The following is a 15,196-nucleotide window of genomic DNA, read 5'->3' on the forward strand; positions in this document are numbered from 1 at the left end:
CTGTATGACTATAACTTTGTTGCTTGTATTCTTACAATCTATATTGACTGTTTCCTAGTATGATTTGATTGCTTATTTGTACCCTACGACTATCGTTAACTGTTGTACCTGATTCTTGACGAATGTATATTTTCTTTTTATGTAGACTGAGAGCATTTGCACCAAGACAAATTCCTTGTGTATCTAATCACACTTGGCCAATAAAGAATTCATTCATTCATTCATTCATTCATTCATTCATTCATTCATTCAAATAAACTTTAGGGTTGCATGGAATTGTACTATTTATGAGCAGTTTCTATGCCCGGTAAGGAATGGTTACCTCTTTCTTGAGTGGGATGTGATTTTATAACCAACCCCCCCAATTAATTTTGGAAAGTCCCATGGATTTGAAGCATCCTTAGGCTCTATGATATGGCATGTGTGGGATAGAGAAGCTGCTGATTGGAAACTAGTTTTTGTTTCCTGGGAGCCACGATCAGAATACAATGTTTAGCTTTCCCTTCTCTGAGAACCTCTGTGTGAGTAAGTGAACCCCTTTTTTTTTAAATTGCCAAATGTTCTTTTCTATGCTCCTTGATAGTGGGATCCTAATATCGCTAATACATTCTTAGCCTTTAATGGTTTTCCATGCAGAAGTGACTTATTTTTAAAAAAGCCAGAAAAATATAGTTAAGTCCCTTACCTTAGAAATTAAATCAATATTAAACCTTCTGCCTTCTTTTACAATTTGGGGATAGGTAATTTTCCTTGGTTCAGCTGCAGCTTCAGGGACCGGCTCAGATTTATCGTCTCCCGTTTCCAATGCTGTTGAATCGGGTGCGATGCTGTCAGAGGATGCTGTCCCTTCCAGAGACGTCCCTCCTGTGTCCTCTTTGTCACTGGTACCTTGCAGATCGCTTCCCGGATCACTTTGTGGGCAGTTCTCTTCGCTTTTGGCCCCACCGTCTGAAGACAAGCCTCCATTCTCAACCTCAGTGACTGCCGAGGTTTTCTCTGAATCCTTACTACAGGCAGAAGGGACTGAGGCAGATGGTCTCGGTAGTGCACCAGCTTCTTCAACATCTTCAGCTGAGTCCTGGCTGGGTTGTTGGTTTTTTTTTTTTCCAAAGAGAGAAAGAAAAATCAGTTCTCCAACAACCCTGATTTGCAGCGGTCTGGTACAAGTCGAGACTTCCCCAATTTAGTCAATACAACAAGAACTATGATCTCTATGGAGATTCTCAATCATCCAGGTCGTGGTTGTCCCAAAGATGCTTTTTTCCAAAGAGAGTAGAGTAGAGTAGAGTAGAGTAGAGTAGAGTAGAGTACAGAATAGGACAGAAATAGAGAAAGAATAGAATAGAATAGAATAGAATAGAATAGAATAGAATAGAATAGAATAGAATAGAATAGAATAGAATAGAATAATGAAATGAAGAAAGAATAGAATAGAATAGAACACAACAGAAAATATGGAAAGGAATGGAATATTGTCTATCCCATCCTGTCCTGTCCTGTCCTGTCCTATCCTATTCTAAAAAGCAACTCGCTCCCTTAAATCTGGAAAACGAATCCAAAATTTACTATCACCATCCCAGATATTTTTTTTGCCCAAGGACATAATTTTCAAACAGAATAGATGCGGCAATAAAAAATTGAAGCAGGGGAAAAAAAAAAGTGTTTACATTGAAATCTTTGTCCAGGTCTGGTGGCGATTGGAGGGGGGGGGGTTGGAATCTCCCACCACCCCGCTCGCTCCTTTTTCAGTCATGCTATCTCACAGAAAGGGGATACATCTGCAGCCCCAATTGTGGTGTAAACTCTGAACATTATCTAGTGTCGTTCATTAATTAATGGTCCCAACAAAGGAATCTCTCAAAGCCAATGTGTCTTATTAATGCTTTGCCACAGTCAGCCTTTCGATAGGTCAAAAGAAAAACTGCCAACCAGCTGGTTAATTTATGCAGCACAGGTGTTCGCTATTTATTTTTCAGTCGTTTCCCCCCCCCTTTTTTTTAAAAAGGAAAAAAAATTATTTTCCCCTATCCTACTTGTTGCAGAGATGGTATTCTCTTCCTTTGATGGATGCACTTTATTTGGCGGCCGTAGGTTCAGCTTTGTACGTTCTATTACCGCGGCTCCCCAGCTGTTTTATTCTTTCAAAATAAATGTTTAATGGCAACTTCATAAGAGTTCAGGCAAGTTGAGAAGCGGAGGGGCAGGAAAGACCCGAAGCATGTAAACCGACAGAACCGTGTCGAAATCAACGGTTCCTCGAGCATAAATTACGGTGGATTCGGTGATTTGGGTTTTTGGTTAGGTTTGAAACAGTTTTACTTTTTTTAAATGGGCTCAATTTAAAAAAAAAAAAGTTCAAAAGCAAAGAGCTGGTGCAGATGCAATAACCAATCCAGAGCTACAAGAACAGTCTAGAACAGGGGTGTCAAACGCGATTTAATTGAGGGCTGCATCAGGGTTGTGTTTGACCTAGGAGGGCGTGGGGGCGTGGCTGGGGGGGGGCATGGCCAGTTCGACGTCACTCATCGAGGGTCAATTTTCAGCTGCAATGGGCTCCTGCAGCTATCTGTTCTGACCCAAACCTTGTTCCAAGGAAACCAACACCAAATGGAGGTAACAGCAAAACCTTTTAATGATTTTTATGAATTCTGTTCCTTCGTGGTTAAAAGGCTGTTTCAAACTAATTGTCTTTGATAAGAACGAGCCTTGCCAAGGTTGTGCGAGGCTGCCAAGAACACTAGATAAAGTTGCCAAGAAGTATTTCAAACACAAAGAGTCTCCAAACAGCAACCAAGATATTCCGAACGTCCACAAGGCTGGAGTGCAAAAACGTCTTTGCTTCCTGCAAAGAACTCCAGTTTCGCAGCTGGCTTTTATCCTTTATGGGAGGGGCCATCACCTTGCAGCCTTACTCCCGAGTCGCCTGTGCTGCTGCTGTTGCTTTTTCCTTTGAGCAGCCATGCGCGCACGTGCACTGGGCAAGGGCTCCTCGGGGACCTCTTCATCCCTGCTGCCAGCCTCCAGAAGCTCCGAAGGCAGCACTCCACTCCCTGATAGTCCTGGCCCCATCCCTGCCTCACATGCAGGCCCCTCATCTGAGTCCTCGCTCTCCGAGACCTCAGCCATCTGCACCTGCTGCCGGCGAACCACAACACCATCTGCCAGTGAGAACGGAGGTCCCCGAGCTCCGTTTTTGCTGGCAGAGGCACTGCAGATTTGTTCCCAGGGCAGCCCCATCGGCCAGATCTAAGCACCCCGCAGGCCAGATCCACTGGCCTTGAGTTTGACACCCCTGGTTCTAGAACAAGGAAAGATGTAAACAACAATTACCACCCCCAAAATAGTCAAGGATTAGGAGCAATTCACTCCCTTATATGAAAGATTTGAAAATGTTTTCGAGCTGTTTAAATACAGAGAAAAAAGAGACAGAAAATGATAGAAATTAATTAATGTTATACACTGTGCAGAAAGCAACAGGCATTTCTTTTTATTCATAATACTTCATAAACCATATAATATATCTATCATTCTTCATCATTCCAGTCACCTGATGAAACCAATTTGTAGGCAAAATGAGATAGACAAAAGGAAATATTTATTACACTCGCTATAAATTGTTTATACAAAACAAAAAAACAAAAAAGCAGGGTACACACTGAATAAACTATAAATAAGTAAGCTTTGGTGTTCGCTACAGACTTGTGTGGGTTACAAATAGATAAAATGTTCATTGATAATATGGCTACGATTCTCTGTGTTTAAGGACAATTTGTTTTTCCCGATGGCCACTCAAATCAAGGAAAAATCAGGCTTTTATAATATATGAAAGCATAGCTATTTCCCATTGCTCAAAATGTATCTGTCTATTTCCACAAGCCACGCTCAAGCCACACTCATAACATCTTATAATGAGAGAGAAACGGTTGCATTGATTAGGGCTGGGGTGATTTCAGTAAGTAAACAAATCTTTTTTCATTGCAAGTTTTCAAGTTTAGTATAGAGAAGGATGGATTAGATTCCTGAAGTCATTTAGACTTTCTTAATGCTTAATGTGTCAAGCAGCTCCAAACACCTTCTCTAGAAAAATTAAGAATTTTACTTTTTGCACTATCCTCTTCCAATTAACCACCATGACTGAAGTTGTACCCTGCATTATATCAAACTGGGATCTTCCACACACTAAATTGTGGCTAATGGAATAATTCAATGTTTAAAACCTTAGGACTTAGTAAAATATGCAAACACATCTGTAAAATTAAACGCATACCATCTTTGTACTCACCTAACATGGCAGAAATATTCTACATTTTGGATGGTTTGATCTTCCTTGTTAAGGGGAATTACTTCCTCATTTTCAAGAATTAGTTCTTGCCAAGGTGTACTTTCCTCACATGGATCAGCCTGTTCCTTGTAATAACAGGAACAAAGAAAATAAAGTTTATATCAGAAAAGTGAAGGGGAAAAACAACTAGTACCATAATATATTTTTTTTGTTTCATTTAAACTTTTAAAATGGCAGGAAAAAAAATCTTGGCCCTATTGTATATAAGATCAACCTGTTAGAGGCTTATCAAGTTGAAAGCAAGTTGAACCTTTTTAACTTCTGCAAAGTACAGCATAACAGAATGCAGACAGCAAATACACCTACAGATAATTCTGACTGGCTCATGGTTCCTACAACATAGGAAGACAATTATTATATGGATGAAGACTTAATATTTTTTTTAAAAGAACCATTTAAAAAAAAGTTAAAGGCTATGTGGACACAATAGTATTATTGGAATTTTCAGTCATTTTCTTCATTTTTGGAGTTTAAAAAATCCCAAATAACAGGAGGGCTTAAGAAATTTTTTTCCCCTGCAGGATCCAATCTGAGTCGGTCACGAGACCTGAGATTTAGTCTTCTAAATATTTGCAGTAGTGCTGGATCCTATCCTCAGTTAACTACTTTCTAGCACTCTGGTGACCAACCCAGATTCGATCCAGCAACATTATCCTGGGACACATAGATTCGCCTTTGTTCGTAAACCCTATTTTGCAAAAAAATTAAAAAAAAATTAAAAAGCTAAGGAAAGTAGCACAACACTTGTTCACTGATTTGCAGTGTGATCCTGGAAATCTTCTGAAAAAAAGGCAGAAAGACCATAATGACCTAATCCTAATGCCTAATGGCCATAGGTTGCCAAATCTATCCTTATATGTTGTTTTTATTGGGTGAATCGACTGATCCCCTTCTTGGTGGAATTTAATCTAAGCAGAAATACTAAAATAATTTAAAATTAGGAGGTGGGAACAGAACATGTCTCCTTATCACCCCACCTATGTGAGAATTCTCAACTCTGGGTCCTAAAAAGGGAAAACAGGCACAGAAAACTTACATTTAAATTAAAATGAACGCTTCCACCAAAACAACAGAATTTGAGATAAGACAATAAAGCTGCTCCTTACTTGGTTTTCTTTTATCCAGGACAATAATCCTGAGAAGCTAAAACTTGCCCAATTTCCTCCATAGTAATTTCTCCTGTGGCAGCAGAGGGGAGAAGGAAAGAAGAGAGAGAAGAAAAGAAAAAAGCCATCAATTTCCTCATCGCAAGGACTTTGCTATTATCTACAGTTATGGAGAAAGATGTCCCAGAAAAGAGACTTTCACATGCCTCTATGGATAAAGAGAATAATAAGTATACAAACCAATTCCAACAAGCAAAAATCCCTCTTCCCTTTTTCATTTAGTCATCATGGTTGCCATTTAAAAGTAGAATATAATTTCTTGTAGGCGTGCAGTGTATTCACCGACAAAGTTTTGATCAGGAGCAGGAGCATAATTGAGCCTTACATTTACCCTTTACTATTTATGAAATTTTTATGCCACCCACCTCCTCTAAAAGGTGAGTCAGGGTGGAGAAGAATAAATCATCATATCTTTTAATGACCCCATAATCCCTTGCGGGCTGGAGTCTGGGCAACTGAATGGAGCTGAGGGTTTACTGGCCGGATGCCCTTCCTGTCGCCAATGCAGAGGTTTTTTTCAGCAGATATATTCTCATGGTGCCCAGAGAGAAAAATATCTGCCCCTACCTTGGATCGAAGACACAACCTCAAGGCCACGCCATCACTCTAGTGAATAATGACCCAACAAGACAGGCAGAGACTTCAAAGAGTAATTAGGACTGCAGAAAAAACAATTGCTACCAACCTGCCTTCAATCAAGGACCTATATACTGCATGAGTCAAAAAGAGGGCTGTGAAAATATCTACAGACCCCTCACATCCTGGACATAAACTGTTTCAACTCCTACCCTTAAAACGACACTATAGAGCCCTGCACACGAGAACAACTAGACACAAGGACGGTTTTTTCCCCAAACGCCATAACTCTGCTAAACAAATAATTCCCTCAACTCTGTCCAACTATTTACAAAGTCTGCACTACTATTACTGTTAATCTTCTCATCACTCCTTACCACCCATCCCCTCCCACTTGTGGCTGTAGGACTGTAACTTTGTCGCTTGTATCCTTACGATTTATATGGACTGTTTCCTGGTATGATTTGATTGCTTATTGTATCCTAGGACTATTATTGTTGTACCTTATGATTCTTGACTCTTGACAAGTGTTATCTTTGCTTTTTATGTACACTGAGAGCATTTGCAACAAGACAAATTCCTTGTGTGTCCAATCATACTTGGCCAATAAAGTATTTTATTCTATTCTATTCTATTCTATTCTATTCTATTCTATTCTATTCTATTCTATTCTATTCTATTCTATAATAATTTAATAAATAATAATTTACATCTCTAACTGAAGTTATACAGGTAGTCGTTGACTTACAACAGTTCATTGAGTAACCTTTCGAAGTTACAACAGCATTGAAAAAAGTGATTTATGACTGTTTTTCACACTTATGACTGTTGCAGCATCCTCATGATCACATGATCAAAATTCAGCTGCTTGGCAACTGGTTCATATTTACGACAGTTGCAGTGTCCTGGGGTCATATTAACCCTCTTTTACAACCGTCTGGGGATGCCACGTTCACTAATAACTCTGTTAGTAACTTAACAATTGCAGCGATTCGCTTAACAAGTGTGGCAGGAAAGGTCATACAATTAACAAGCGTCTCACTTAGGAACAGAGTCATCATCTGCAATGAGCTGACACAGAGAGAGAGAGAGAGAGAGATCTCTCCATCTATTTGAAAACCTTATTTGGGTAATCCAATAAATACAAAACAAAACAATAAAACTCCCTAAACAGTAAGAACTGTCTTTTAATGTGGGGCCGTGTAATATTCCAAAATGGGATATTCCAATTCTTATTTTTTTAAAGTTTTTTTTCCATTTTTTATACCAAAAACAACAAATAAAATCTTCATTCAATTATATAGTATGTCAGCTGGGTACATATATATTGTGCACATAATAATATTTGTATATTTTTCTTATTGAGTTCACATTCATGTTGTACTCTAATCAACATTATATTTCATATTGTATCATTATTACAATATCATTAGAGGTTTTTTTATTTCGGTTCCCAGCTAACCTTGAGAGGAAATCCCAACGCTTACTGGATTATATTCGTGTTATATCTTATTCAAAATAATCTATTACAGCATATCGTTAAGACAGTAACCTTTAATTTCTTACTCTACTTTAAAATAAACCCCAAATCTTATAGTACTCTTTTTCTTCCTGGGATATTCCAATTCTTGTTTGCTCAAGATCGTAGACTATACGTATCGGTCTGTCAGCTTCCGGTTATCATCCTGTCCCGTTCCAAAGCTTATCAAGGCTCCGATGGGTCAGGCTAATCGCACGTTCAGCAACAGATCTCCACTAAGCCTCTGGTCGCCGAGCTAAAGGAGACCTTCATAAATGTCAGGATTTTAGAAAAGTGTCATCGGTACAAATGCACGAGCAGAATTTGCAGCGGGGGGGAAACCTAGTTTTTGCCGCAAATGCCAGTTAGGAAAGCCGCCTCTTTCGATACAGGCGTCGCCCAGGGGAGGGAAAATGAATCAAAGGCAACGTCTGGGAAGAAGCTGCTGATGCCTGGTGATTTCTCCAGAGAGCTGCTTGCGTGCATCTTCCTCTATTTGATCTCTTTCTGGAGGGAGAAGGAAGGGGAAGAGGAGGAGGTCTGGCTGTCATCCGAGCGAGTTCTCCCTTAGCTAGCAAACTTTCTCCTGCGTCCCCGTTTAAAAGCAAGGATGTACAAAGTAATCTGCATCAAATCTTAAGGAGTTCCAACCAACCGTCTTGAGGTTGTGGTTAGCCGGCAGCAGGTGCGGACGGCTGAGGAGAGCGAGGACTCAGATGAGGGGCCAGGACCATTAGGGAGTGGACTGCTGCCTTCAGAGATTGTGGGGGCTGGCAGCAGCGATGAGGAGGTTCCCGAGGAGCCTGTGCCAAGTGCTCATGCACGCAGGATTGCTCGCAGGAAAGAGCAGCTGCAACAGCATGGGCGACTCGGAAGTAAGGCTGCAAGGGAATGGCCCCTCCTTCAAGAAGATAAAAGCCAGCTGTGAAGTGAACGGTCTTTGCAGCAAGCAAAGACGTTTTGAAACTCAGCCTCGTGGACATTACAGTATCTGCAGGGGTGGGATTCAAATTTTTTAATGACCGGTTCTGTGGGCTTGGCTTAGTTGGCGGGCATGGCTTGGTGGTCATGTTTGACACCCCCGTGGTCTACACCCAGGCTACCATTATCAAAGGTAGTAGGGGCAGTTCACACATTTTCATATGCAGGAAGAATGTGGAGTATGGAGACATATCAAGTAAAGGGGACGTGTTCCCTTCCAGCTACAGCAGGGGTGTCAAACTCAAGACCCGAGGGCTAAATATGGCCCGCGGGATGCTTAGATCTGGTCAATGGGGCCACTCTAGGGACCAGCCCGTGGTGCCTCTGCCAGAGAAAACGGAGCTCTCCCAAGCTCCGTTTTCACTGGCAGAGGATTGCAGGAGGCCGTGGCAGCCGAAAACGGTGCTCGGGACCCATTTTTGCTGGCAGTGGCCATTACAAGTGCCCCCAACATGAACTGGCCACACCCCCTCCCCAACCCCCCAAGGTTAAACGCAATCCTGATGCGGCCCTCAATGAAATCGAGTTTGACATCCCTGAGCTAGAGTTCTGATTCCTGATATAGCACATTCCTCCAGAATATGTCCCAGTGTGATCACAAAGGGATAAGAAATTGGGTTTTGTAAAAGAAAGGAAGGAAGGAAGGAAGGAAGGAAGGAAGGAAGGAAGGAAATTTCAATGTCCTTATAGGATATTGTAATGGCATGGCTTTATTGATCATTTGGATCCCAATTCAAATTCATTGGTTGGAGGCAGAGATCATTCCCAGACCTAAAAGATAATAGCTTTCTTCTTTCAACAAGCCATGTCAGGCAAATCCATCCACATTTATTTAGTAAACAATGATTAAACACTCCTGGCTTCGTACAATATGAGAACTCTAATTCCAATCATTAATTGCAATGTCTTACTTCAATAAGGAACAAGATAGATGAAAACCTATCTATCAAAAGTTTCTCCTTCCAAAATGACCAAGTTAAGTTTTGCTCTTAAACCAATAATACTTCCATTATTGCTCTCCCAAGGTCTCTGAAATGTCTGAGCTTTGGTTAATTAATCGAAAATCAATTGAAAAATGATGCCTTACTGACAACAAGCCGTTGAAGAATAAACTAACTTTTATTGCTAGATAGAAGTTGGGGAAGTTAAGGAAATAAATTGCTCTCCTGTTTCCTTTTTTTTGCCCGGCCATCCAAGCAACCCAACTGACAGACAAACAAGAACAGCGTCCCCCAAAATAAGATTTTGCAAAGACGGAAGAGAGAGAGGTGACTCGGGGAGGAAAATCTTCACGCATACACGAATTGCTTCCCCCAACTAAATTTCCATTCAAACTTTTGCAACTTCAAGTTTAAACTCAATGCCAAGCCGGCAGTATTCTGAATTGCAAATTACTTTTCTAAATCACTTAGCATCCATCCTTGAAATCCCACATGTCAACAGCTCATTAATACCTACAGTAAATGTAGCTCTCTGAAAAAGAACCAATGGTTGGGATTTTTTTTAACGTTTTATTGAGACAGATAGCTAAAGAAAGCCTCCTTCAATTATCATTTGGCAGAAGCTAACTTTGGTTTTAAAACACGATTATAGGAATTTATGACCGGGCTGCAATGGAAGTGACTATTTTGAATATGATTAGCGGTCTTAGAGAAGGAGAGGCTGGGGATGGTGTTTATAAATCAACAGAGGTGCTGCTCAGTGGTTTATAATGGTTCACTTCAGATCATCCACCATCATCACCTAAGTGGTATATTATGATAAACACAAAACAGTGGCGAGAGATTAAAAATGATAAGGATTCTCTCAGGGTAATGAATCCAAGCAGGGTTGGCACCAAAAAGTCGATCAAAAGTTTCCTTTGACTCTCAAGTTTCTTCCAGCCATCCCACATACATCTTCCATCTAATTCCCATCAGAAAGTATTAAATGGTGTGGGATCTGTTTTATCAATGGACGGAAAATAGAACAAATTAAAAGGGATTTAATGTATAAAGAGCCTCGGTGGCGCAGTGGTTTTAGAATCCAGGAGTGCAAGCTACTTTGGCTGCAGCCAGCTGCCTACAATTTGGCAGTTCAAATCCCAACAGGCTCAAGGTTGACTCAGCCTTCCATCCTTCCGAGGTGGGTAAAATGAAGAAGCAGATTGTTGGGGGCAACAGGCTGACTCTGTAAACCACTTAGAAAGGGATGTAAGGCACTATGAAGTGGTATATCAGTCTTAAGCGGTATTGCTATTGCCCTTCCTTTCTTCCTTCCTTCCTTCCTTCCTTCCTTCCTCCCTCCCTCCTTCCTTCCTTCCTTCCCTCCCAGTGGTTAGTGTTGCAGGACAATTCTGCTCGCTGCCGGCAGTTCAATCCTGACCGGCTCAAGGTTGACTCAGCCTTCCATCCTTCTGAGGTGGGTAAAATGAGGACCCAAATTGTCGGGGGCAAGAGGCTGACTCTTTAAACCACTTAAAGAGGGCTGTAAAAGCACTATAAAGTGGTACAGGGGAACAATTAGAGAACAATGTATATAGAACAATTAGAGAAATTAATGTAATAGATATATTTGATACTATTATTTACATGAGAATGTGATTATTGTCGTATTGTTAGACTTGAGAAGAACATTATTTATACTGGTTAAATAATTGGAATATGTTCCTAATTGATGCACTGTTGAAATGGAATGGATCTGTTGTATACAAAAAAACAATAAAAAAAATAAAGAAAGTAAGTAAAGGTAGCCCTTGACTTACAACAGTTCATTTCGTGACCGCTCAAAGTAACAATGGTATTGAAAAAAGCGACTTGTGACCATTTTTTTCCACTTTACGACCACTATAGCATCCCCCATGCTCATGTGATCAAAAGTCAGATGCTTGGTAATTGACTCATATTTATGACGGTTGCAGCGTCCCAGGGTCACGCTTTTGCAACCTTCTAATAAGCAAGATCACAATGTGGAAGCCAGGTGTCAACTCATAAAACATTTTGTATACACTTTTTATAGTTGACAACAGAAAGAAAGGGGGGGGGGTTAAAGAGCAGGCAGCAGTGTGGAATCGAAAGCACATTCCATTCATATTTTCTTCAAAGACTGATTAGATGACTGAAGCTTCTGCCGGGCAAAAATTTAATTGCTCTTGGCATTTAATGACTCTTGGCTATGGACGTGTTTCATTGGATGATACACCCAGCGGGGTGGGGGGGGAAAGCAGGATCAGGGGTCACAGTGAATTACGTATCTCAGAGTTGGCTACGCCCAGGTAAATGTCAGACGTAGAATGTTACCTTCAAATAAATCATTTTTTAGTTTTGGGAGTGTGGCTTGAGGGTCATGATTTAATTGGAGTAACTGCCGGAATCCTGACACCAGGTTCACTTAACAACGGTATTACTGACTTAACAGCAGCAATGATTTGCTTAGCAAATGTGGCAAAAAAGGTCGCAGGATGTGGCAAAATTCACTTAACAAATGTCTCGCTTGGCAACAGAAATTTTGGGCTCAATTGTTGTCGAAAGTCGAGGACTATCTGTAGAGAATTAAAGCTTACCAAGCACCAATAAAGAGCGGGTTTGTAAGGGATTGGAGGGCAATGTTCAAATTTTCCATCTCATATGCTGCTCACTTAAGAAACCCATGCAAAATTGACGAGTTTACATTTTGACAGGTAAATGCGGTAGCAGTTTCTACCTTTCCTTTAACTACATTTTAGTTGCATCCTCTTCTTCTCTTGGAATTGTATTTCTGGAGAAGGGTGGGTGGGGGAGACAATTATTTCAAAGGGTTGGAGTTGCTTTGCAGAAGGAACAACTGCAGGCTTTGAGTTAAATGAAAGCAAGAACCTTTTTCCAATTCAGGTTTGTGCAAAGAGTATAACTGTTATAACAGGGGAATAAGGGAGTGAGTAACCTTTATATAAATACTGTACCTAAACCTATTAATATAGAAGAGTAAACTCTTAGGATATTGCTTAGCACAATTTAAAGCTTAACACTTTTTCTTCCCAACTCTGAGGAAAAAAAGTGTTAGGAATTACACTTTTTTCCCCTCGGGTTAGAAACAAATGTACAGAGCTGTCAAATGAACAAATTACTAGCTTTGCAAATAATGAAAAGCGCTAGCATCCAATTGCTATTTCCTTTCTCGCTACTAGACCCTATCAAAATCCAACCTGGTTAAATAAGGAGAGATGTGGAATAGTTTCCAGTCACATCCTCCAGACATCTCAACCTCTAGAAGATGTGAATGAAGCAAGAAAGTTACACCTTTGTTGAAGAATCAAAGGAATTTATATGGGTTTTACATGAAAAGCTTAGAGACCGGGTGGAAGTTAGTGGGTGAGACCAGCATCGTAATTTAAAAGCACACATAGGCTGGATTCACACACTGCATGAAATCACCGTGGCATTTCTTATTTTGGATATATTAACCATCATGGTTTGCATACGTTTGTTTGATCAGCCTGTTCCCAGTATTATTATAGTTGGCATTGCCTTAGCATCAACCCTGAGCACAGCTATACAATATCCCAACTTCTGGGAGTTAAAAGTCCACGCATCACAAAGTTCCCAAGGTTGGGAAATGCTGACCTACAGCCACAAAATGTACATTGGTGGAAGACTTACGAATCCACATGAAGAACTCGCTGGCCACTCCTGGCGCATGCTGCCGCAATGATAGACTCGGGTAAGCCTATAAAAGAGACAAGGTTGTCATTAAAGAAGTTATGGTCAAAATAGTTTAAGATCCATGCATCTTGAAGATAAGACAGTTTCTCCCACCCGCCCACCAATGACCCATACTTATTTTATTCTTCTCTGACACTAACAGAGATAGTTCTACTGTATCTCGAGCTTATTTATTGTCTATTCTCTCTTCCATTACTTTCTATGTGGGGCCCTTGGTGCTCTCCGAGCCTGTTTGTTTTCTTGCAGATGTTTCATTACCCAACTAGGTAACATCATCAGTGCAGGAAGTGAGTGAGGTTTGAGGGGAGGAGGAGGAGGGAGAGGAGGGGGAGGAATAGGAGGGGAGGATGACAACTATGGGATCCTTGGTGCTCCCTGAGCTTGCTTGTTTTCTTGCAGATGTTTTATTACCCAACTAGGTAACATTATCAGTGCACTAGTGTTACCTAGTTTGGGTGATGAAGTGTCTGCAAGAAAATAACCAAGCTCAGAGAGCATCAAGGACCTCTCATTTCAACCCTGAGCTACACATACTCTCCGTTATTGGTGCTTTCTATGAGAGATTCCTTTCCAAAAAGAATCTGTGCGGCTCTTATTTCCTTGATTTTTCTCGGTCATGTAGGGATTCTCTCTCATCAGGCTCCTAGAATTCCTGATTTGAGTTTCTCATGTCTGGACATTCGTTTTTAATAATTCAAAATGTAGATAAGCGAATGGCAATTTGGTTATTGATTTCTGTCCTTTCTCATTCACCCAATACCACTATTGTGAGCTTTGATCTAGATCTGTGTTACTCAACGTTAGCACATTTTAAGATGTGTGGACTCCAAGTCCCAGAATTCCACAGCCAGTGTTGCCGAGCTGTCTGTGGAATTCTGGGAGTTGGAGTCAACCTGTATTAAAATAGCCAAGGTTGAGAAACACTGCTGTAGATGATGAGTTTAGGCTATGTTAGTGTTGTACGTTTTGAAGGGCAAAATATATATGCCAAAGTAAAAAAAAAAATCAATCAATAGCAAATAAATACAAAAAAAAGGCCCAAAACCTTGCTTTGTTTTAACAAACTGGGATTCAGATTAACTAAACGGCAGTAAGCGGTCCTTAATCCTTCTACCTGGGAGAGGATACTACTTCAAATGATTCATACATTAGAATTCAATATCTAGAATATGACCTGAAGCAATAAAAGGCAATATGTGGAATCCTGCTGGAGGCAATAAAAGGAAAGTGCTTTATAGTAAAAAAGGAAAAAGAAAAGAAAAGACATTGATCAGAGGCAGTGAGACATCAAGTTGTAGAATGCGGCTTGTAACTAGAATTTCAAAGATTATCCACCTTAGTACAAATAAATTCCTGGGAGAAAGAGACAGGGAGAAGAGAGAGTTGACAGGACCTAAATAGTAAGGGAAAGGAACCAGTTATCCAGTTCAATCGGTGATCCGAGGACCCCTGGGGGGCCACCGATGTCATCACAGGAGATCTATGAAGGCTAGAGAAAAATGTTATGACTTAAATCTTGAGTTAAGTCTTGCGGGGCAAGGCCACAAAAGGTATTTAAAGGGGATCTGTGGTGAAGAAATGATTGAGAACCATTGGTTTAAGATGTTGTGCAAACTCAGCCAAAGATAGCCACAAGTAAACAACCCATGAGTAAGATTGACATGCAAACACGGGCACCAAGTCCCCTTCGTTCAACTTGAATGAAGACCGAATCTGCTATAAAGAGAAGCATCAACCTAGCATTATTGAAATTTGCAAAAATACTTGTAGATCCTATCCCCTTCTTTTGAAAACAAAATTGATGTTCATGTATGGTTGTAGCTAATAACTTTCATGCTTGATTGCCTACTTAACCCACCTCCCAAAAACAACCAAGAAAAATTGGGAGGGTGCTAGAAAACACCCTTGCAGACTATAAAGGGAGGAAGAAGAA

The 15,196-nt window shown here is 40.5% G+C and overlaps 1 protein-coding gene across 3 annotated transcripts in view; it reads right to left on the bottom strand.

Annotated features, from left to right (window-relative positions):
* The window catches only part of CHM (CHM Rab escort protein), an 86,009-nt gene that overhangs the window by 40,926 nt on the left and 29,887 nt on the right, over positions 1-15,196 (bottom strand). For all 3 annotated transcript variants that reach the window (XM_087940985.1, XM_026703017.2, XM_087940986.1), the window contains 4 exons: positions 13,201-13,267; positions 5,449-5,521; positions 4,283-4,407; positions 686-1,082 (listed from right to left, as the gene is read on the bottom strand). In XM_087940985.1, coding sequence (XP_087797111.1) covers positions 686-1,082; positions 4,283-4,407; positions 5,449-5,521; positions 13,201-13,267 — 662 coding nt within the window. The remainder of the gene's footprint in view (positions 1-685; positions 1,083-4,282; positions 4,408-5,448; positions 5,522-13,200; positions 13,268-15,196) is intronic.

This window comes from Pseudonaja textilis, chromosome 12 (genome assembly GCF_049901715.1).
Source record: "Pseudonaja textilis isolate UNSWEBS1 chromosome 12, rPseTex1.2, whole genome shotgun sequence".
NCBI classification, from domain to species: domain Eukaryota; kingdom Metazoa; phylum Chordata; class Lepidosauria; order Squamata; family Elapidae; genus Pseudonaja; species Pseudonaja textilis.